At 51.6% G+C, this 22897-nt stretch overlaps 2 protein-coding genes across 10 annotated transcripts; both read left to right on the top strand.

Annotated features, from left to right (window-relative positions):
* The first annotated feature begins 258 nt into the window (after positions 1-258).
* On the top strand, positions 259-14053 carry CSF3R (colony stimulating factor 3 receptor). Of its 8 annotated transcripts, none has more exons than XM_033115653.1 (18): positions 259-420; positions 1632-1686; positions 2906-3094; positions 3609-3692; positions 5829-6125; positions 7038-7161; positions 7299-7486; positions 8280-8449; positions 8569-8722; positions 8820-8899; positions 9326-9539; positions 10603-10824; positions 11181-11282; positions 11866-12012; positions 12127-12267; positions 12436-12529; positions 12774-12855; positions 13275-14053. In XM_033115653.1, exons 4-18 carry the CDS (start codon positions 3629-3631, stop codon positions 13752-13754), a joined length of 2559 nt encoding a protein of 852 aa, XP_032971544.1. In that variant the 5' UTR covers positions 259-420; positions 1632-1686; positions 2906-3094; positions 3609-3628; the 3' UTR covers positions 13755-14053. The 8 variants fall into 8 exon arrangements, with proteins under 8 accessions (XP_032971544.1, XP_032971543.1, XP_032971548.1 ...); XM_033115652.1 differs by having other exon boundaries at positions 1567-1686; XM_033115657.1 differs by lacking the exon at positions 2906-3094 and having other exon boundaries at positions 260-420; positions 10603-10725; positions 10759-10824; positions 12777-12855.
* Positions 14054-15823: 1770 nt separating this feature from the next.
* Positions 15824-21802, top strand: MRPS15 (mitochondrial ribosomal protein S15). 2 transcript variants are annotated; one of them, XM_033113271.1, is made up of 8 exons: positions 15824-16053; positions 16341-16385; positions 17443-17518; positions 18319-18367; positions 18847-18931; positions 19902-19960; positions 21205-21396; positions 21648-21802. In XM_033113271.1, the coding sequence occupies exons 1-8, from the start codon at positions 15927-15929 to the stop codon at positions 21783-21785; spliced, it is 771 nt and encodes a 256-aa protein (XP_032969162.1). In that variant the 5' UTR covers positions 15824-15926; the 3' UTR covers positions 21786-21802. The 2 variants fall into 2 exon arrangements, with proteins under 2 accessions (XP_032969162.1, XP_032969163.1); XM_033113272.1 differs by lacking the exon at positions 15824-16053 and adding an exon at positions 16069-16168.
* Positions 21803-22897: the final 1095 nt, after the last annotated feature.

Below are 22897 nucleotides of genomic sequence, written 5' to 3'. Positions count from 1 at the left end.
GCCAGGGTCTGTTTCTGAGCAATGCACCCCCACGGTGAGGGGCATGGGAATGGCATCCAGGGGTTGGAGCCTGGGCCCAACCGGGCCTCAAAGCTTTGAGCTCAGGAAATCCGGAGTCAGAGGAAGGGGACATCGTTGCCACATCCCCCAGCCCCTTTAAGACCCCCAAGGCAGGAAGGCAGCCTTGGGCTCCCCAGCTTCCCTCCCAGGCTCCTTCCTGGGAGGAAGGGGCTGCCTGTGCTGCAGACGGGGCAAGGGAGGGAAGGAGGCTGGGCAAGTGTTGCAATCCACAGCCCCTGGGCCTGTCAGAGGCCAAGCCATTAACGACAGGGCAGGGGAGAGAAGCGGGACAGCGGCTGTTTTCAGGAACTTGCCTGAAGAAGAGAGCAGAGACCAGGCTGCCGGTCTGCGGGCTTCAGCGTGAGTAGGGGAGCCCCGGGGAGAGCTGAGCCTTGGCCTTGATGGGGGCCTGCACCCCAGAGCCACTCCCCACCCCCATCTCGGCCAAATGCCTGTATTCAGGGGGCCTAGGCTTGGGACCAGGGTTCCTGCCTTTAGGATCTGTCCCTTGGAACCAGGAGCCCTGGACAGAGTCTTTTCCCAGGGATGCCCCCACTTTTTCTGGGAGTTACATCAGGGGAGTCACAAACAGCTGAATATTTCTTTGGGGACACCGAGCTCAAGGAAGGGCAGAGTTGTTATCCCTCTCCATGTCTCCATCTCCGTCTATTTTACTCTCCATTTCTCTTTCCTCCTCAGCCCCTCTCTGGCTTGTCTGGGCTGAGTTTCTCTGTCTGAGTCTTACTGCGCCTCTCTGTCTCTCACGTTTCCCTCTGTCTCTTGAATCTTAAACCCTCTTGGTTTCCTCTTGCTTCTCGGCCTCCGAGAGCCTTGGTCTCTGTGTCCACGTCCTTGTCTCCTGGGTTCTTTTCTCTCCCTGTCTGTCTGTCCGTCAGCATCTCTCCTACCTCAGTCTTCATCTCCATGGGTCTCTGCCCCTCATTTCAGTCTGTGTGTGTACTTCACTTTCTTACTCTTTCTGCCTTCCGATTCTCTCTTTCTGTAAGCCACAACGGGAAAGTCCTCTCCCTCTGTTCATTTCCAGCTCCCTCCTCCCACAGGCCCTCCTCCCACGGAAAGAATCTACAGTAGAAAGGAGAGAGAGGTGTGTGAACTGGAAAAGGGAGAGCAAGGGGAGAAGGTTGAGTGGAGGGAAAGGCTAGGGAAAGAAGCAAAAAGGGGGTGTGATACAGTGACTGGGGGAGCACTGTGGTGTGCTGGGACTCAGAAAGTCAGGAGAGCCCAGCAGAGACGGCTGGAGCAAAGGGGAGACTGAGGGGCCAAGGAGCTAGAAGTAGGGGACCCAGAAATGGGGCCTTGAAACCGTGCAGCACGACATAGACGAAAGCCAGGTGGCAGCCCGAGGAGGCTGTGACCACACAGCCTGTAGGTGGAGGAGGGGTCACTAAGCCATGCTGGGCTCCATGAGGTGCTGCCCTGATTTGTGGCCCGTGAAAATAACATGGCTGTGGAGTGCCTCCTCCATGCAAAGCGCTTTTATCACAGATCGTCCCGTTTCACCCTCATCACAACCCTGAGAAGTGGGTGCTGTTGATATCCCTCTTTCACAGATGGGGAAACTGAAGCTCAGACAGACGAAGTAACTTACCCAAGGTCACAAAGCTGGTAAGTGGTGGAAACGGGGGTCAGACCAAGTGGTCTGACTCACAGCTGGGCTCCCAACCTCTCTGCTTACTGGCCCCCCAAGAGGAAGCCATGCTCCAACAGGCCTTACATCCCACTCAACTGGGTTGGGGGCACCCAGGGCTGCCGTGGGGGACCAGGTATTGATGCCAAACATGCCAACACCCAATACCCAGCCTGGCTTCTCGAGGTCTGGGGTTTGGTTGCCCATTCTGGACAGGAGCCAGTGGTGAAGTGGTCCATCTTTGGGCATAGGCCGAGCCTGAAGCTGACCCATGCTAGGGCACCAGGGCTGGGTATGATTAAAAGATATGGAGATGGAAACCATATCCCAAAATCTGGGCCGAAGAGGCTAAATCTTCCCCAACAAACGTGGGGAGGCGCGCAGATAATCAAACTGGTATGCTAAGGTAAGGAGGTTGCCAACCACTGACTGGTAGACTGGGGTGCTCTGAACCATTATGCAAGTTGCTCACTGCACAAAGCTACATGGCTGAGGGGGCAAGGGAAGGCTGAAATCCAGCCTGTTCCCCAGTTCTCAGGTCCTAGTATGGGGTTGCATCTGTCCAAAGGGGTGTTTTTTTCTAATTTGCAAAAAAGTTACCTATAGGCTAGCAGTCACCTGGTATCCCGATACCGTATGGGGCTAGACCAGGGATTTGGGTAAGGGCCCTGCAAGCGGGAGCAGCTTTGGGGATCTGGGCGGTTCTTGTTCACATCTGTCTGGAAGGGAGAGAAGGTTTCTCCCTCCTGAGCACAGGGCATCTGCTGGGACACCACCTGCCTGTATGTGTTCGTGAATGTACACGCAGGCTGGTCAGCGATTCCCACTGGCCTGCCACCAAGAGTGTCAATTAGTGCTGGAGGATCAGGGGTCTGGCCCAAGACCCCAACATGAGCAGAGTGGAAGGTTAGGTTGGAAGCCCACCCCAGCAGTAGAAACGTTTGCATACTTCCTGAGGTTGGAACTAATGCTCCCTCCGTCCAGGCACTGTTGCCATGACTATAAGATGCCTGGCCCCAGAAGGCCTCCAGAGGTCTGTGCCCAGAATTGGGGTGTATTAGACCCTTCGTGTACCCTACCTGATATCCTTTCAGCCCACCTTTCCCTGCAGCCATCACCGTGGCAGCTCGCTTCCCACAGGTGTAAGCTGACAGTTCTTTGCCTCAGCTGTTCCACGGAGTTGCTTCTTTCTGCCAGGGTGCATCCCTGACACTTTTGGCATGGCTCACCCCGGAGGGCCTGCCTCGTACTCGTGAATGTGCAACCTGGATGTGCCAGGACGTTAAAACCCCAAGGAACATCCCTTCACCAACGGGGACCAAATGCTCTCATCCTCCCTCCCGCCCATTCAAGGGATGAATTGTCCCTCGGGTTCACAGTTCTGAGGTATGTTCTACCCGGCTCCTTAAAATTCCAGGAGGATTGAGTCACAGTTGTCCATAGGCGACCAGCTTGAAGACATGCATTTGTGTTGGTTTTCCTGTTTTGTTCTTCCTACCCCCTCACTCTATCCCTGGGACCTTCCTGAAATAAACTAGCTGCATGCAAGCCCTTTGTGGAGGGAACCCAGCTAAGACAGAAGGGAAGGGGAAGCATGCTATTCCTTGCTGTTCCTTTCCCTGCTCTCTCCTGGAAGGGAGGTATAACAATAACAGTGGCCGTGAATTATAGTCATTTCCTATGTGCCAGACACTGCAAAGCCCTTGACTTGTATCATTTCATGTCTTCTTCCCAAACACCTGTGCAATATAGGCTGTTATCTCCATTTTGCAGACAAAGAAACTGAGGCTCACAGAGGTCAAGTACGTAACCTGGCCAAAGCCTCACTGAGGCAGAGCAAGGATTAAGCTCAGCTCTGACTGCAAAGCCCATGACTTTACCTATCCCCTTTTGTCTCCAGGTGAACACCAAGTTGGCCCTATGGCGGGGCCGGGAACCTGGAGCCTGACCAGAGCTGCCCTGATCATCCTGCTGCTCCCCAGAAGTGAGTGTGGTCAGGGGTGGGAGTGCTGTGGGGGGAGGGGAGTTACAGGAAGAGACACTGGGGGTGGGAGAGAATCATTCCCCTACACTGCCACACTGCTCCTGCGGTTCCTAAAGAATCCCAAGAGAATCAAGACTGTGCCACAGATGCGGGGTAGCCAGGCTCCCACCCACAGACCTCTGCAGGCAAACCATGAGGATGGTGAGAGGACCTGGGCTGGTCAGCCTGGAAAAGGCCGGGCAGGCCCAGGCCTTGTCTGCAAGTCTCTGCCAGAGGATCAGATGGAACCTCTGAGTCCGGGGCAGCCTTCACGGACAGCAGAGGGATCAGGGTGGGAGCCACAAGGAGTCAGCTTTCATCCTGAAATAAGGAAGCCCAGGCAGAGATCTCTGCCTACAGAAACTCTATCTTGAGAGGTGGAGAGCCTCCCATTGCAGGGGGTATGCAAGTTGAGGCCAGGATTGACAGCAGGGGGCATACCAGCAGGGGTCGGCAAAGTTTGATAGCAACATTCAGGTTTTCGGGCCACACAGTCTCTGTTGCGTGGTCTTATTTGGTTTTTGTTTGGTTTGTTTTTAACCCTTTAAAAAATGTTAAAAAAACAAAACAAAAAGCCTTTTTAGCTGGCATGCCATACAAAAACAGGCCACCCTAGCTCTACTGTAGAGGACACAGCATCAGGTAGAGTTTTGAAGTAAACAGTTTTGCAAGGTTCCTTCCAGTCTGAAATTCTGAGTCTGTGAAGTGGTAGCAGCCCTATGAACTTGCTCTGTGACCCTGGGCAAATTGCTCCTCCTCCTAGGGCCTCAGCGTCCCCATCAGCAAAATCGGCCGAAGAACAGGAGAGGAGAGAAGGCTTGTTGGGCAAAGTGCAATGCCTACTCCTTTATACAGTGCATATTCGCCATGGGCTACGCTGTGCCAGGCAATGGGGACACAGTAGTGAGTAAAACAGCCAAGGCCTCTGGCCTCATGGAACCTATGGTCCAGCCGGAGAGACAAACAAGGAAATAATCACATGACTCCAGAATTATGAAGGATAACAAGAGCTTTGGGAAAGTTCAGGGCGCTTGGCCTGGTCTCGTTGGTCAGGATCTGGTCTGATTCCCCACGAGATGCCTACCAGGTAAATCATAACCAGGTAAAAGAGGGGTGGGAGAGAGGAAAAGAGCACCTCAAAAAGCAATTGCAGGTACAAAGATCTGGAGATTGGAGAGAGCATGGCATTTTCAAGGAATAACAAGCAGCCAGAGTGAGTGGGGCTGAGTGAGATGGTCTGAGCTAGAACTGGGAGGGTTAGGCAGGGGCCAGGCCACAAGGGCTGTGAGAAGGATCTGGGTCTCTGTCCTAATCATGGCAGCAAAGACTCACCTGTCAGGCACTGTTCTAAGTGCATTACACATGGTGTCACCTCTAATGCTTCCAGCAACACTAACATAGGGACTATTATTATCCCCTTTTTACAGATGAGAAATCTGAGGCACAGAACGTCTCAGTAACATAACAGGGTCACATAATAAATAAGCCACAGGACCAGGCTCTACACCTAGGCAGTCTAGTTCCAACGCCCATGCTCTTATCCATCACACCCTACTGCCTTTCGGAGTAGGAACGTGCCATTGAGGTGCTGTGATCGAGATGGGAAAACACCATCAGATTTGAATTCTGAAAAGATTGCTGTGGCTGCAGGGTTCTTATCATTCCAATCGCTGCTATCGCCAGCCTTGGGGAGGGAAGCAGTAGGGGACTAGTCTCGGTCTGGTGGTGTGCTGGAGCTGGCTTGCAAGCGCAGACTACGCACATCTCTTCCCAAGTTCATATTCACATGGGTAGATTGAAATCAGCCACGGTCGGAACACTTCACCAGGGAAAGCAGCCCATACTACAAATCAGGATCTTTTTTTTTCTGTAAAACCTGTTGATAAACTTTTAACCACACATCACTGTCTCTATCTCCTCCTCAAGAGCCTCTAGCAGTCCCCACACATACATGCCCATTCTAGCCCCCATGTCTTGGGGCGGGGGGTTATAAAGCAAGAAGGTGAGGGCCCTGAGTCTAGGAGTGCAAAGGCCTACCTTATAGCCCAGCTCTGCCAAGCAGAGGAGTCGCTCATGGCCCATTCTCTTCCATCTCAGGCCTGGAGGAGTGCGGACGCATCAGCAGCTCAGCTTCCATCGTCCGCCTGGGGGATGCCATCACCGCCTCCTGCATCATCAACCAGAACTGCAGCCACCTGGGCCCGGAGTCACAGATTCTGTGGAAATTGGGAGCAGAGCTTCAACCCGGGGGGTGGCAGCAGCAACTGCTGGATGGGACCCAGACATCCACCATCACCTTGCCCCACATCAATAGCCCTTGGACCCTTCTCTCCTGCTGTCTGCTCTGGGGCGACAGTCTGCAGATCCTGGATCAGATTGAGCTGCAGGCAGGCTGTAAGTCCCTGCAGCCATCCACCCGCTCTGCCTCCCAACACAAACAAGAGCTATTCTTCCTTGAGCTCTGGCGCAATAAGCACTTTATGGGCATGGTATCAGGTCATCTTCCCTACCAGTAGGTGGTGCTATTTAGCCCCATTTTGCAGATGAGGAAACTGAGGCTCAGAGAGGGTGAGTGATGTGCTGATGGTCACAAATTAATAAGAATGGAGCCATGATTTATATCAGGCAGTGTGGCTCAAAAGCAAGTGTAGTGACAGCTACTCTATGTGGCTGTCGAGTAAACCCAACTCCCCAGCCACAGGAGGATGTGTCCAGGGAAGACATTCTCTACCAGCTGGGCTTGTCCCCAGCTTCTCGCCCACCCCAGTCTCAGCCTTCTGTGCAAACTGCTAGGATAGAGTTTGTGCCAAGCCAATGCATAAGAAAAAACAAAGAAAGGCCAAGGTTCTTTGGTAAGAATCAATAATGATAGAGCTAACACTTACATAGCACTTAATATGAGCCAGGCACTGCTCTGAGCACTTTACATATAGTAAGTCATTCAGCACTCACAATAACCCTAAGGGGTAGGTATACTACTACCATTATCCCCATTTTACAGATGAGGAAACAGAGCAGTTAAGTGACTTCAAGCTCACACAGCTAATGAATGGCAGAATCAAAACGAAAACCTAGACACTACACTGTCACTGTCAACAGGAGTGCAGTTCAGGGTGTTGGAGCTCTGTGACATTTGTCCCTGTACATGCCTATACCTCAGTTTCCCCAAGGGCTGCAGAGAGACAGGAGAATAAACAAAGTGACCCCAGAGGGAATGACCCAGAGCAGGAAAACAAAAGCAGTTGGTCTCAGTGGGAGCTTTCTGAGTGGTCCTACCCAAAGCCCTCTCTCCCACCCTATGCACAGACCCTCCCTCCACACCCCACAACCTGTCCTGCCTCATGAACCTCACAACCAACAGCCTCACCTGCCAGTGGGAGCCGGGACCCGACACCCACCTGTCCACCAACTTTACCCTAAAGAGCTTCAAGTGAGTACGGGTCTCCCCATAGCCCCTTTCCTTTGGGTTCTGAGGTGGGGATGAAGGAGCCAGAGGCAAAGATGGGAGGGAGATTGGGAACCTTGCTTTCTTCCTCTGCTTGACACGCAAGCCTGGCCTATTGGCAGGAGCCGAGGCAAATGCCTGACCCACGAGGAAGCCATCCCTGACTGCGTACCTAAAGACGGGCAGAGCCGCTGCTCCATCCCACGCAAACACCTGCAGCTGTACCAGACCATGGGCATCTGGGTACAGGCAGAGAACGCGCTAGGGACCAGTGTGTCCCCACAGCTGTGCCTGGATCCCATGGACGTCGGTGGGTGTCGCTGGTGTGGGGGAGGGAAGAGGCCCCCACAATGGGCAGACCTGGAGAGGCACAGAGAGGGAAACAGACCTAGCAACAGACGAAAAGACACCGGAAGACCTAGAGATAGCGGAAAAGAAGAGACAGAGACAAACTGGGATGCAGTTGGAGACAGAACTAGGGTGACACAGACATAGAGACATGGAAGAAACATAGAGACAAGGAAACATATTCATTAACCTTTCAGCAAATTTCTTAAAGTACCTACTATGTGCTAGGCACTGTTCTAGGTGCTAGGGATATAGCAGTGAACAAAAGAGTGAAAAGCCTGCCCTTGGAACATTACATTCTAGTGGGCAAAATAACTAAAATAGAAAGAATGTCAGCTGATGATAAGTATGATGGGGAAATTAAATCAGGGAAGGGAGGAAGAGAGCTGGGGGTGAGGGGCACTTGCTATTTCAGTAAGGTGGTCAGGGAAGGCCTCACTGAGAAGGTGACATTGGAGAAGATCCTTGAAGGAAATGAGGGAGCAAACCACTGGATGTGTGGAGGGAAAGTGTTCCAGGGAACAACCAGTGCCAGGGCCCTGGGGCAAGAATATGACACAGACCTAGAGAGAAACATACATATACAGAGACAGACCTGCGGAAACATGATGACATGGAGATGAAGAGAGAAAGAGAGACCCCATGGATGGAGACTCGGGAAAAAATGGAACCACAGACAGGGAGACCAGAGGGAGCTAAGGCAGAGCCTGATAGGATCAAGTAGAGAAAGGATGTGACAACCCCTATCCTTTCAGTGAAACTGGAGCCCCCCACACTGTGGGGCCTGGACCCCATCCCCGAGGTAGCCCCACCGCAACAAGGTTGTCTGCTCTTGCGCTGGGAGTCATGGAAGCTAAGTGCGTACATAGAACAGAAGTGTGAGCTGCGCTACCAGCCACAGCTTGGAGAAGACAGCTGGGCCCTGGTGAGATGGAAGGCAACCTCAAGAGCCTGGGGTGGGGATGGCTGAGGGGAGGATAAGTTGAGCTGGCCCTGAAGGGCATAGGAATCCAGGCCCAGAGCCACACACCTCCCCGCCACCAGGTGGGGCCCCTGCCATCCAGGACCCTCCAGTATGAGCTCTGCGGGCTCCTGCCATCCACAGCCTACACCCTGCAGATGCGCTGCGTCCGCTGGCCCCTGCCTGGCCACTGGAGCGACTGGAGCCCCAGCCTGGAGCTGAGTACCCCACAACAGGGTAAGTGGGTGGTGGGGAGCTGGGAGCAGCCCCAGGACCCAGTGCCATCTCCAGAGCCCTTCCTGACCGGCACCCTTTCCTCTCGCTCCATCCATAGCCCCCATCGTCAAACTGGACACGTGGTGGCGGCAGAGGCAGCTGGACCCCAGGACAGTGGACGTGCAGCTGTTCTGGAAGGTGACCCCCTCTGAAGGCCATCCCGCTACCCCTGAGACTTCCTCCAACCCACTCAGACCCCTGAGAGCGGGGGCTCAGGACGCCACCAGGTCTGGCAGGCTTGGATGCATTTGTATGTGATTGCGTGTACTTGGCATGTGCCTGAGACGCTGGGTAGTGCCCATCTGGACAGACTACAATGCAGGACTCAAAGGGTCGGTTCAGTGAATAGTTACGTGCCTGCTGTACACACCAACTTTCTTCTTCCTTCCCGCCCTCCTAGGACCTCGCACAAGAAACAGAGAGAAGAATGGGGGAGATAGGAAGGCTGGCTCAGCCTGGGGGGCTCAGTTCCTAATATGATCCATCCACCCCATCTAGAAGCTCTCCCCAACTCAAGATGAGCTGTGCATCCCTTTTATCTTTTTTCTCCTATTCCCACCATAGCCAGTGCCCCTGGAGGAAGAGAGGGAGCAGATCCAAGGGTACCTGGTCTCCTGGAGACCCTCAGGCCAGGCTGGGGCAGTCCTACCCCTCTGCAACACTACGGAGCTAAACTGCACCTTCCACTTGCCTTCAGTAGCCCGGGAGGTTGTCCTTGTGGCCTACAACATGGCCGGGACCTCTCATCCCACCCCTGTGGTCTTCCTGGAGAGCAGAGGTAAAGGGGGCTGGCAGCTAGTAGAATGTGGTGGTTAAGCACGTACATTTGAATGTTAGACTGTGTGGGTTCAAATCTAGTCCTGACACTTGCTAACAGCATGACCTGGGCAAGTTACTCAACCTTCCTGGCCTCTGTTTACTCATCTGGCAAATGGGGATGATACAGTGCCTCCCTCAAAGGGTTGTTGTGAAGATTACATGAGTTAAGACATGTGCCTGGCACAAGGTAACGGCTCAATATATGTTAGCTATTATTTATATCATGAGCCAGAACCAGGTTAGTACATGCATGCACGCACGTGCACGCACGCACTGCATTCTGCCAAGAAAGGAGAGAGAGCCCTCCGTTTTTCCAGCTGGAACACAGTGCCTGAGTTAATTGCTCATTCTCAGGGAAATCAGCCACTATCGTGTTTCCCCGAAAATAAGACCTCACCGGAAAATAAGTCCTAGCATGATTTTTCAGGATGACATCCCCTGAACATAAGCCCTAATACGTCTTTTGGAGCAAAAATTAATATAAGACCCGGTCTTATTTTCGGGGAAACAGGGTATCACCCCCACATTGCTCTGAACATGGCTCTTCACAGGGTGAGACTAACAGTAATAGCTAATATTCCCACTGATTAGCTGTGTGACCTGAAACAAATTACTTAACCTCTCTGTGTCTGTGTTTTCTCATTGATAAAATGGGGACAGTAATAGTGTCCCTGTCATGGGACTGTTAGCAGCCTCAGTGAATTAACATACACCACGGACTATACCTGGCACATACCAAGAACTACATAGTGTTAGCTTTTATCATTGCCAAGCACTACTCTACACTAGTCACTACGCTAGGCTTGTTCAAAGCATCGCCTCATTTAATCTGCACCAAGACCCTATGAGATAGGAACTTCTATCATTTCCACTTCCCAGATGAGGAAACTGAGGCTCAGATGTTGACTTGCCCAAGGTCACCTAGCGTTTAAGTAGCAAAGCCAGGATTTGAACCCAGGCTTCTGGTTCCAGGGCCTGCATTCTTTTCACCTTCATTCCATCTTGTCTTACTGTGTCTCCAGGCCCACCCCTAGGCAGACTTCATACCATTGCCCTAGACCCTCACAGCCTCTGGGTGGGCTGGGAGCCCCCCACACCTCAGCCTCGGGGCTACGTGATTGAGTGGAGCCCGGGTACCACCAGCCAGCCATGGTGCATAATGCAGCATGGTGCATGGTGCAGCAGCAGCCATAAGACCTGGAAGATGGAGCATAACGGAAGCATTGCAGGGACCCTGCTGCAGGGTGAGGCAGGCTGGGGAGGGCGGGGGGAAGGGCCAAAAGAGGGGAAAGCAGTGCTCCTCTGACAGTGGGCCAGGGGCAACCTGAACCACCATAGACGAGCAGATTCCCAAGTGTTTCTTGACCCTTCACTGTTCTCACCTAAGATAGTCAGGAAGTTCTTCCTATAGTCTAACAGGATCCTCTCTTGCTACAGACCTGACCCTGCACCTTTCTAGCTTTCTTCCATTTTTTCCCCTTACCCCCATGAAATGTTCCAAAGAAGAGATTGCAGAGGCTAGCCCTGCAGTGGGTTATCCCTGATTAAAGGTCTGAGGTTAGCCCCTAACCAGAGGGCCTACCCCGTTTTGTCTCTACAGAGAACATCAGGCCCTTTCAGCTCTACGAGATCACGGTGACCCCCTTGTACCAGGACACCATGGGACCCTCCCAGCTCATCTATGCCTACTCCCAAGAGATGGGTTCGTCAGCCCCCACACCCTTTCTCAGAATCCTCTCTTCTACCTCAAGGCCTGCCTAAGTCCTCACAATCAGGACTATGACAGAACATTTCTGGCCCAAAAAGGGTCCCTTGCAATCCTGAGATACCCTTGGCTTACACTAGACCCCCGCAGCTAGAGAGAAGTCAGGTGTTGGGGTGATAGAAATTAGGCAGTTTGGCAGAATTCAGGGAACAAATCTGGCAAAAATCAATCAATTGTTCTGACAGAAATCAGGTGTCATATATGATAGAAATTAGACAGAGGGCGTGGCATAAATTCAGAGAGTGAGCTGCAGAAATTGAATAGTGAGTCAGACACAATCAGGCCTGGTAGAAATCAGGCCAGGTGGCGAGGCTTTGGAGTCAAAGATCAGGTTCAAATCCTGGCTCAGCCACTTATTAGAAGCAGATGGGATTCAAAGTTCCTGAGAAAGTGAAGCTTCGACTTTCTTATATCACCCACCCTGCAATATGTCCCAGTTCTTGGTCTGGGGAGCCACAAGAAGTCCAACTGGGCTCTCCACCCTGCCCCCTGTCAGCCCTGTACCTCTGTCTTCCGGCAGCCCCCTCCCACGCCCCAGAGCTGCATCTAAAGCACATTGGCAAGACCTGGGCCCAGCTGGAGTGGGTGCCCCAGGCCCCTGAGCTGGGGAAGAGCCCCCTAACCCACTACACCATCTTCTGGACCAACGCTCAAGGCCAGTCCTTCTGTGAGTCTATCCTCAGCACCCCACAGCCCCAGAAGGCCCAGGAGGGGGTGCTCAGCAGCCTTGGAGGGAGCCTCAGCATCTGGGCCCAGGCTGACCATTTTCCTCTACCCCCAGCCACCGTCCTGAATGCTTCCTCCCATGGCTTTGTCCTCCATGGCCTGGAGCCCGCCAGCTTGTACCATGTCCACCTCATGGCAGCCAGCCAGGCGGGGGCCACCAACAGTACAAGCCTCACCCTGATGACCTTAGCCCTAGGTAAGGGGAGAAAGGGGCTGGCCAGACAAGGCTGTTGGGAGGGTGCATCACCCAAAGGATCTCCATTTTTAGAGTGGACAGGCCTTGCCTGGATCTCCTGGTCTGAAGGAGGAGGCCCAGCCTTACTCACATGTACTCTAACCTCTTCTGGCTTTCTCCTCTCCCCAGAGGTGTCTGAGCTGCAAATCATCCTGGGCCTGTTTGGCCTCCTGATCTTATTTACCTGCCTCTGTGGGGCTGCCCGGTTCTGCTGCAGACCCAGGTGAGTCCTTTTGAGAGACCTGACACCCAGCGACCCCTGCCTACAGGGAACTGCAGGCCCAAGTGAGCCAGGCTAAGTCCCTCCCGGTCTTCCCAGGCCTCAGGGCCCATGTCTGGGAGTCAGGCTTCCCACCTTCTCATCTCTGCACTAAGGGACCATCCCTTCAATATTAGGGTTGGGTGGGGAAAAGGATGGAAACATGGGATGGCCTGCCTAACCCGCCCTTACCTGCCCCCTTCTCCAGCAGGAAGAATCCCCTCTGGCCAAGTGTCCCAGACCCAGCCCACAGCAGCCTGGGATCCTGGGTGCCTACCATCATGGCAGAGGTGAGAACCCTGGAGGGAGAGGGAAATGGGGCTGGGGGTGTCGGCCCAGGCTCAAAGTGAAGGGATGCCCCTCTGAGGATGACTACTCAGGCCTTCTCATCATTTCCTAGTGAGATCCCCTCCCTTTGGAGTAAAGTAGACCTGGGTTTTAATCCCAGCTCTACCCGCTTCAAAGCTTCAGTCATCCCACTGTGAAATGGGACTGAGCCCACACAGAACCGTTGGGGAGATTGACCAGGCGCAGTTTGAACAGCACATAACACGAATGTGAATGTATGAGAGGCTTTGCAGGTGTAACCCTTTCGGTTCCAGCAGAAAGCAGCAGAAATGTCCCCATACTGTCACAACTCAGGAAGGGACAGTGCCTGGGACAGACATGTGAAACGAATCACGCACTTACCCCATGTCCTTGTGTCCAGGAGGTCTTCCAGCTGCCCAGCCTGTGGGACCCCAGCATGCCGCCCATTACCAAGATCACAGTGCTGGAGGAGGACGAGAAGAAACCAGGGCCCTGGGAGTCCAGTGACAGCTCAGGGACCCGTGGCCTTCCCACCCTGGTCCAGGCCTATGTGCTCCAAGGGGACCCAAGAGCACCTTCTAGCCAGCCCCAGTCCCAGTCTGGCACCAGCGACCATGTCCTTTATGGGCGGGTGCTGGGCAGCCCCACCCACCCAGGGCCAGGGCACTACATCCGCTGCGACTCTACTCAGCCCCTTTTGGGGGGCCTCACTCCCAGCCCCAAGTCTTATGAGAACCTCTGGTTCCAGACCAGCCCAGTGAGGACCCCAGAGCCTGTAGTCCCAAACCAGGAGGATGACTGTGTCTTTGGGCCACTGCTTGACTTCCCCCTCCTGCAGGGACTCCAGGTCCATGGGATGGATGGGCTGGGGGGCTTCTAGGGCTTCCTGGGCCTTTTCCTCTTGAAAGTCCTGGAGAAGAGGAGAAGGTCAGTATGTCCATCACTAAAAAAACACTCTGCCCCAGGAGAGGCAGAAAGCTCCCAGTCTCCCCCATCCCTGGCCCCTAGCATCCCTCCCCACCCCCCCAATGCCCATAGGTTGGCCGTCCCACTTTAAAGGTCACAGAATGCTTCCTTTAGCGATGCCCACTAGCCTTTTGTACTTAGTTCCTATAATTTCAGTCTCTTAAACTGATTTATGGTTTGGTTTGGTTTTATTTTGAGAAACCCTTCAGTGTGCCTGAGTCTCTGTTCTTCTTCTTTTCAGGGCCCTGGGGTGGGGGAACCTCTCAGAAATGTTCATTTATTTTTCCTTAATTCATTCATTCAACCAGCCCTCACCTGCTGTGTTTCCCCAAAAATAAGACCTAGCCGGACAATCAGCTCTAATGCATCTTTTGGAGCAAAAATTAATATGAGACCAGTATTATATTATATATTATATTATATAAGACCCGGTCTTGTTTTACTTGTAGTATTACTTATTTTATTATAGTAAAATAAGACCGGGTCTTATATTAATTTTTACTCCAAATGATGCATTAGAGCTGTTGTCCGGCTAGATCTTATTTTCTGGGAAACATGGCAGCATCTAGGCCCTATGCTGGCAACAGGGACTGAAAAATGACTTGGCTCAGTCCATCCTCAAAGAGCTACCATTCTAGGGGTGGAGACTTGAAAACTGACCACTAGGACACAGTGCCAGGGTTACCTGGAGGGAGTCACTGAGTACTGTGGGACACAGGGACAAGACCTCAGAAAAGAGTAACCTGTTAGGGAAATATAATTAAAAACAAAATCTCCCACTAACCTAGAAAACCCCTCTACAAGGATGGAATAGAAAGAAAACAGTTTTACTATTGGACGAGCATTAAACCAGAATGTGAGGTGCATCGCAGGCAGTCAGCTAAAGAGACAGAAAGAAATCTTACCCTTTACGTAGTCAAGGGGATACAACTTATTGCATACATTTTCTCAAGATAAATAATAACTAGTTCTGAAGCAAGAGAACCATTTGTCACACGGGGTCATCCTAAATTCATCTGGTAAATGGGGTAGTCACCTGTGTTTACTAATTTTCAATTATCCAAAGGAAAAATAAATTTCTCCTATCTTTATGAGAGGCAGTCGGTTTGCACCTTGGAGCTAGGCCCCGCTGAAGGTAAGCACCTACCTTCCAGCAGAAGCGGGGCGATAGGGACACTACCTTCCTAACTGACTGCATTTCAAAGAGATGGTTCCCAGGTCCTTGAGAAAGACATTCCTGGGTTGTAAAACTGGAAAGGGGCTTACTTAGCTTTTAAAAAGGTTTACATACATTTCACAAGGGCAAAAAGAATTCACAAGTACAACTACTCTTTTCCCTTTTTTGCACCAGGGAAAATTAAAGTTTGTTTTTCCTACTTTTAATTTGCATTTGTCCTTACACCCCTCATTCACAAGTATTATCACAGCTAATATTTATTGAATGCTCATTACATACCAGGTGCTTCGCACGCACGCAGCTGCCTCCGTTAATTCGCTAACAACTTAAAGGCAGATCCTGTTATTACCATCCTCATTTGATGGATTAGTACACTGTCTCCCAGAAAGACTGAATGACTTGCCCACAAAATCACAGTGAATAAATGGCTGAGCTAGGATTCCAGCTGTCTCATTCCAAAGGTTTGGCGACCTTAACCACAAGGACACAAGTCTGTCAGAGAGGAAGCTGAAAGCCAGTAGTTCTTACGGTGTGGAAAAACTAGGTTTGGGGGAGGTTAGGACAGGCCGCAGGAAAGCGCCCCAAAATAACCCGGGTCGGAGTCAGGAACATAGAGTGCATTAAGGGCGGGATGCATGCCCGAGAAAAAGTGGCATCTTAGGATGCATACAGCACCGCGCACCAATAACGCGGCCAAGCAACTACCAAGTCCACATCTCGCCCAACTGCTAAACAGACTCCTCCGCTTGATCCCCGAAGTCCTGCCTTTCCACCCTCTCGGTCCTCCTCTGCTCGGGTCTCGCCGTTGCACTCGATTGGTCGAGCCTGAGCCAACATGGCGGCCCCCGTGTAACCCAGTCCGTACCGCGAAGGCGACGGTGGCGCCGCCCGCAGGGGTCAGAAGTCACCATGCTGAGGGCGGCGTGGAGAGCGCTGAATTCCATTCGGACCCAGTCGGTGACCCAGGCCCTTGGGCTGCCAGGTGGAGGCTGTGCCCGGCTACCCTCCGAGCACTGGGGCCTCCCCTCACCTCGCGGTGAGGAGCTGAGAAACGGGACAGCAGGAGTGGGGAAAGGGTTCGGCGGAGATGGCGGATACAGAAGGACGAGGATAGGGGAGAAGTGCTGCGGCAGGATAAAGGAGAATGTGTGGTGGGTGGGGAAGAAGTGAGACCAGGTGGCAGAGATATGGGGCAGAGGGGTGCGTTAGAAATGGGGCGGCGGTTAGGCACAGAGGTGCAAAGACCAAAGAGGAAGAACCATAGAAAGGAATCGAGGCTGGGTTATTTAAGGAGATGTCCTCAGCCCTCTCTCTTCTGCGTAGGTCTCATCCTCCGGGCCGCCCGTGGATATGCCATCCAGAAACCAGGTAGGAGCTCTTGGGTGGGATTTGGGGCGGAAGAGAGTCCACCTGAAAGGCTTGGGGTAGCCAAGGGCACGGAGGCGGTCCCGAACAGAAGACCCCCACGTCCACCTTATCACAGAGCTGTAGCCCGAAGCCTGAAGTCGGGCGAGGAGAGGTCGAGTGGGGGAGCCGGAACCTTTGGACTGGGTATGAGTGAAAAGAGCTAGCCAGAGGGAGCCTACCCAGGCCCACCTAGTATATCGCTAACACTCTGTGTCCGCCCTTTTCAGGAGCGTGTGGTCTCCCCTTCCAAGGCAGTTTACATAGTGGTCAAGATCTCGCTTCCTAGGTAAATGATGGTGGGCAAGTTACGACCTTTCTCTGAGTCTCATTCTAAAATAAGAGTATCTATTTGAGAGGATTGTTGTTAGGATTCCTTGATAACACATGAAAAGCATCTTTAGCACTGTGCGCAATAAACTGGAGTATATATATTAGTATTTATTGCTATTAATATTACTTGCACAGCGACAGAGTAGGATCTGACTGGAGAGGACAAATTGATCTCTCCTCATACCTCTCCCTCACCTCCCAGGGAAGACAGAGATGCACGTACCAAGGCTGAGGGTTTCCTGTGGTCTGTATTTGGGTCTTACATTTCAAGTGTCCTGAAACTAGGGGTTCCTCCTAACCCCCTTATGGCATTCATGCAGTTAGCCGGCAAGTGTTTGTTGAGTGCCTGTTCTATGCTGGGCTATGGACCAGGCTGTGGGAGATTCAAAAGGAGTCCAATTCAGTCTGCCCACAGGAGGCCCCTTTTAGTGGGGATCTGATGACTGTAGAGCCAGACAGGTGTGTGAGAGGTAAAGGCACAGTACAGGGTCTTGAGAAAAGCCATCTACTCCCAGCATGAAATATCAGGGCAGGTGCCCAGGAGTTTACAGGGAGAAACTGAGCCCAGGGATATCCAGTGCCTTGCTTGAGACCCTGGATGTCTGACAGAGTTGGTGAGAAGAGCTAAGTCTGGGAAGAGGGGCAGTGAGAGTTGACTCTGAGTGTTTTCCATCCCTCCTCTTGACAGTTCGACCCAGCCAAGAAGATGACCCGCCCCCTTCCACGCTGCTCAAAGATTACCAGAACATCCCTGGAATTGAGAAGTAAGCAGGAAGAAATCTCTTTGCAGGGGACCCTGGGAGGATTGGCAAGGAGTGGGGAGACAGTGGCTTCGAGGCTTGGCCTGCTACATCTGAAATTTGAATATAGAATGGGGCAAAGAACTGTAGAAGCTCAGGCAGGGTGAGGGTGAGTGGGCACCAGGGACAGATGGAGCTTACGGGGTTCAACTGCATGATTTTTTGGTGTTCTGGGTAAAGACCCCATACCATTAGATACCAAGGAGGCAACATGCTTCAATAGTGTCCCCATTTTATAGATTATCAAGCTGCCCAGTGTCATCCTAAGGGGCAGAGCTGGGGTTTGAATTCCAGGCTGAACAATACGAAAACCAGGATCCTTCTGCTCAGCCCGTCCTACGCGGTGGTTGCTGGGCTGTCCCTCTAGTTCCTCACACTGTCCCTCTAGTTCCTCCCACTCCCAGTGTGACTTGAGAAAGAAATAATGATTACAGAATTGAAGTAAGTGTCTTAAGACTGGTTGAGCCATATTCCAGCTAAAATGCAAATCCTAACTCTGCCCCTCCCCACCCCGTGACAAGCCTGGAACACTCGAGCTGACAGCCTCCATTTTCTGTCGTTATCACATCATTCCATGTTCTCAGCCAGGAAATCAGATCCATGCTGACTTTTAGTCCCTGGGAGATGGCTCCCAACCTCCAGAGACTCATTTGTTAAAGAAATTTTCAATCATCCTTGCTTTTCAAACTAAAACGAACACAGCATTGCTTCCCTTGCCCCCTGCACCCCCACATCTGTCTCTCATCGCTATGGTTTTCCCACAGGGCTGATGATGTTGTGAAAAGGCTCTTGTCTTTGGAAATGGCCAACCAGGTGAGTGGCCTGTACCAGATCTTGGCCTCCCTCAGACCTCTCCTCTGGGACTCCCTCCAACCCTGGTTACACCTCCCATCCCATGCGATGTCGCAGCGTTTATCCCAGTGTCATTCTGTGTCCACTTATCAATACCTCCAGACTGAACATCTCAAGGGCAGGGACAGTCTTGTTTCCCCATTGTACCACTAGCATCTGACAAACAGTAGGTGCTCAGTAAAGATCTAATGCCTAAATGAATGAGCAAGCTTTGGGGACATTCATCCCACAGGCCAGTAGCATTGGCCTTGGGCTCACCTAGACGTGAACAGCCATGTGATTAGCCAGAGGCCATGCCCTGGTAGCAGAGTGAAGTCAGGCCCTGAGCCTTGTGGTCTAGTTGCTATGACTGCAGCCATGGCCTTGGAAGTCTGAGGGCGAGTACTTAGAGGTGTGAGGGGTGCCAGACTTCACAGATTCTCTGTCTCTATCTTCAACAGAAAGAGAAGCTCAAAATCAAGCAAGAGCAGTTGATGAACAAGGTCGTGGCAAACCCTGAGGACACCAGCTCCCTGGAGGCTCGAAGTCAGTCAGGGGGCCCTTGGGGAGTGGGAGAGCAGGGAAGTCTGCTAGCTGGTGCTTGATCCAGAGCCCTCATCTGCAAGTACACTAGAGATTACATGTGGCTTGTTAAAGGGAGAGACAGGAAGAACCAAGGGCTACGAACACTGGACTTGGTATCCTGAGCTGCGTGATGCTGGAGTCGGTGCCTAGGCCCTGCCTCTGACCTCTGTGAGCTCAGGCAAGGTTCCTCGGGAACCAAAGCTTGGCTCTATGTCTCTCTCCACTCTGCAGCTAAGGTGGTGTGAAGGGATCATGTGGTCAGAGCCAGAGTTCCCACTGCACTGTCTGCAGTGCTCCCAGAACCCAGTGCGTGTACAGGAAGGGCCTGCCATAGTTACAGCCTCTCCTGGGGGCCACCTTCTGCTTTTGCCTTTGCCGCTGTCTTTGCAGTATAGGCAGGAATCAAACAAGAGGATACCTGAAGGAAGGTTATTCTGGAGCTGTAGGAGTTGAGTGGGAGTTGATAATTCTGAAAACTCATTAGTGAAAACTAATGAGAGTGGCAGCTGGAAGGGGAGAGGCAAGGAGCAGACCCTTGCCAATGTGAGAATCGTATTACACTGGCTAGGACCTCCTGGCCGATGGACCTTACATTGGCTAGGAACTTCACCATGATAGTCTGCATCCTAGACTAATTCCTGAATTTAACAGGAATGCTCTGAAGTTTTACCATTAAGGATGCTATTTGCTATGGTTTGGGAATAATACCTTTATAAGATTAAGGAGCTTCCCCTTCCTTAGGCATTGCTTTCCAAAGGAAAGATAATCCAAAGTCTTTTCAGATCTTGAAATTCAGAGTGCTTCAGGAATTATAGAGAGCTACACAAGAGCCTTGGTGATTGTTATTCCTTGAGGTCTTAATATGTAACCCAGGCCCGGGCCCTTCCTTCCTCTGTGCCTGGCTCTCATCCTCTGTGGTTTGTGGTTTCAGTTGTTGCCTTGACTGTCAAGATCCGTAATTATGAAGAACACATGCAGAAACATCGAAAGGTAAGCCTTGAGCATTGCTCACAGCTAAACACCAGCAGTCAGGGCAGAGGAGTATGAGGCGTGAGAGACTCTGGGTCCAGACAGGCAGCTTGAGAAGGCAGGTGCCCACCCCTCAGCTGCAGTGGGAGACACATTTCCCTCCGACCTCCAACAGAGAAATGGGAGCCTTCCAGGGCTGTGCTGAGTATCACCAGTGAGCAAGAACACAAACTTTAGAGCATGGTCACAAGTGTCTCTGGCGCATAGTGGATACTCAGTAAATATTTGTTGAATGCGTGGATGGGGTCACATTGCCCTGGGTTCAAATCCCAGCTCTGCCACTTCCACTTAACTAGTTGTGTGACTCCAGGGAAGTTACATGTCTGAGCTTCAGTTCTCCTGTCTGTGAAACGAGGATCATAATAGTACCTGTTGAGAGGATTGCAGGGACTATATAATAATAGTAGCATATAATATTGAATGTCAAGTATAAATGAAAAATCAAATAACAGCCAACATGATGCATATAAAGTATTTAGGCCTCTTCCTAAATATTTTACATGTATTAGCTCATTTAATCCTTATATCCATCTTTCTATCCCATTTTACCAAAGAATAATCTAGGCATGGAATGGTTAAGTTATTCCTCAAGGCACAGCACTAGGAAGTGATGTACTAGGACTTCAAACTAGGCAGTCTCCCTCCAGGGCCCATATTCTTAACCATTATGTCGTATCTCAGCACAGTGTTGGACACAGAGCTGCTGTAATTGCTGGTATTTTTAATAAACACAGTTGTGCATACAGACTGGTCCAGCTCCAGCCTAGCACCTCAGTGGTCTCCTGAGCTGGTTGAGCCGATTCCTTGGAGGTCAGTTTTGTTCCTTTGGAGTATGGAACACCAGCCCCATGGCAGAGGTCCCTCACAGAGCAGCACCTCGGGGGTCTCCAGGAAGAGCAAACGGCCTTCCATCCCATCCACCCCAGCTGACAGTCACGGGCTGAATGGGTGGTGTAGGGGAAAGCGCATGAGATTTGGAGTGAGAATAGTAGATCTATGTTTGAGACTTGGTAACATTGTTGAGCCTTTAGTTTCCCATCTATAAAATGGGAATAACAATGACAATACCTATGTCAGTTGCAGTAATATTCGCATAAGATTGTTGGGAGGTTTCAATGCGATGATAAAATGACCATCCTTTGTTACTGTGAAGTGGTACACCACTGATTTATATAATACTAAAAGGAATACCGACTATCTTACAGGACAAAGCCCACAAGCGCTATCTGCTGATGAGCATTGACCAGAGGAAAAAGATGCTCAAAAACCTCCGTAAGACCAACTATAATGTCTTTGAGAAGACGTGCAAGGAGCTGGGAATTGCGTACACCTTTCCCCCTCTATACTATCGAAAAGCCCACCGCCGCTGGGTGACCAAGAAGGCTCTGTGCATTCGGGTGAGTCCAAATTGCTGCTTTGGTCGGCCCCTGCTCTGGGACTGTGGTGGAGACAGCAGAAGGGAGGGGGCATCTGTTTCTGATGGAGGCATAGAACTGGCCCGAAGGCCTTGCAGTAACTCACAGACCACCAACCCCATGGAGAAAAGCTGGGGTGAGCAGATGGGCAAGTCGGTTACCACCCCACCTGCTCCCAGTCGGAGGTTTTGCCTACGATTACAATGTTTTTTCCTGCTCCTTTCCATCCCCAGGTTTTCCAGGAGGCTCAAAAGCTAAAGAAACAGAGAAGGGCCTTAAAAGCTGCTGCAGCAGCAGCCCGGAAACAAGGCCAGACGAACCCAGAGAGCCCTTCCAGCGCCGGGCCAGAGGCAATCAAGGAAAACCAATAAATTTTGTTCAAGTTGTATCTTTCTGCCTTGAAGAATACTAGGAAAGAAGGCAAGGCTCTTTGTGGCCTGAGGAAAAGGAGGGATTCATTCTTTCATCCAGCTCTGGGATTCCCAGGGGTGTCTGAGGCAGGGTCCCTGCCCTCACACATCAGAGGACACACTCTCATAACACACCTCACACACATTCACCCAGACAACTGCCTGTCGTCCAGGTGGTGTTTCAGTGGAGGCGAGACTGAGCACAGAAGCAGAGAGGAAGCATGGCTGGCTGGCTGCGGGGTGAGAAAGCCAAGGGAGTCTAGATGTCTCTAGAAAAGTAGCTGGAAACAGAGGAGTGCCCTGAATGCCATGCCAGCGTGATCTGTCAAACAGTAGGAAGCCACTGAAGGGATGTGGCATACTGCAAGTGGTGTCTTCTGAAATTTAGCCTAGCAGCAAGTGCGGGGGGAGGAGAGAAAAGATACAGAGGAGCATAGTGAGAAGACAGAGACAGAAATGAAGAGAGAAAGATGAGAAAGATTTTGGAGGAAAAAGCAGAATTTGGTGACTGATAAGTAATAGGACCTAGAGAGAGAGAGTTGGAAGCCAAAGCTCAGGTTTCAAGTGTGGGATGCTGGACAGAAAGGTGATTAGTAGGTTTTAGAAATATTTACAGAAATGGTTGCTCGTCAACATAAAAATGCACAGCAAATGGCGGTCCGGTGATCCTGGAGCTTAAAATGGGGGTCAAGTATGGGGTCACTAATCTCAAAGCAGAGAAATTACCGGAAGGAGGGAGCTGTGAAGAGTCCCCAGCATGATTCTCCAGGAAGGGGACAGACATAAATGAGCCTGGCTTGCTTCAGGGATTTTGAAACCACGTGGCGCTTCGCTCCGAATAGCTTTTAGGTAGGAAATGCAAATAATTCAAAGATTTATGGTCCTCCCCCATCGAAAAGAAAGGTCAGTTACCATTTTATGAGTGCTTTCGTGGCACTTTGCATATTCTCATTAATTCCTCTGCAACCCTGTGAGGTGAGTGTCCCCTTCCATTTATGTATGAGGATACCCAGCCTCAAACCCCCTGGCCAAAGTCACACAGGCAGGAAATAGAGCGGTGACAAACCTAGGTC

Source organism: Rhinolophus ferrumequinum, chromosome 9, assembly GCF_004115265.2.
Source record: "Rhinolophus ferrumequinum isolate MPI-CBG mRhiFer1 chromosome 9, mRhiFer1_v1.p, whole genome shotgun sequence".
Classification (NCBI taxonomy): domain Eukaryota; kingdom Metazoa; phylum Chordata; class Mammalia; order Chiroptera; family Rhinolophidae; genus Rhinolophus; species Rhinolophus ferrumequinum.
Note: the sequence above shows the minus strand (reverse complement) of the source record. Positions and strands in the feature narration are given on the sequence as shown.

Bases quoted from the DNA above. Each gene is read 5' to 3' on its own strand.
- CSF3R (XM_033115653.1), top strand. From the start codon at position 3,629: ATGGCGGGGCCGGGAACCTGGAGCCTGACCAGAGCTGCCCTGATCATC. The intron at 7,487-8,279 runs GTGGGTGTCGCT...CTATCCTTTCAG, and splicing joins CCTGGATCCCATGGACGTCG to TGAAACTGGAGCCCCCCACA. The intron at 8,900-9,325 runs GTGACCCCCTCT...TTCCCACCATAG, and splicing joins ACGTGCAGCTGTTCTGGAAG to CCAGTGCCCCTGGAGGAAGA.
- MRPS15 (XM_033113271.1), top strand. From the start codon at position 15,927: ATGCTGAGGGCGGCGTGGAGAGCGCTGAATTCCATTCGGACCCAGTCG. The intron at 17,519-18,318 runs GTAAGCAGGAAG...GTTTTCCCACAG, and splicing joins AACATCCCTGGAATTGAGAA to GGCTGATGATGTTGTGAAAA. The intron at 18,368-18,846 runs GTGAGTGGCCTG...TATCTTCAACAG, and splicing joins CTTTGGAAATGGCCAACCAG to AAAGAGAAGCTCAAAATCAA.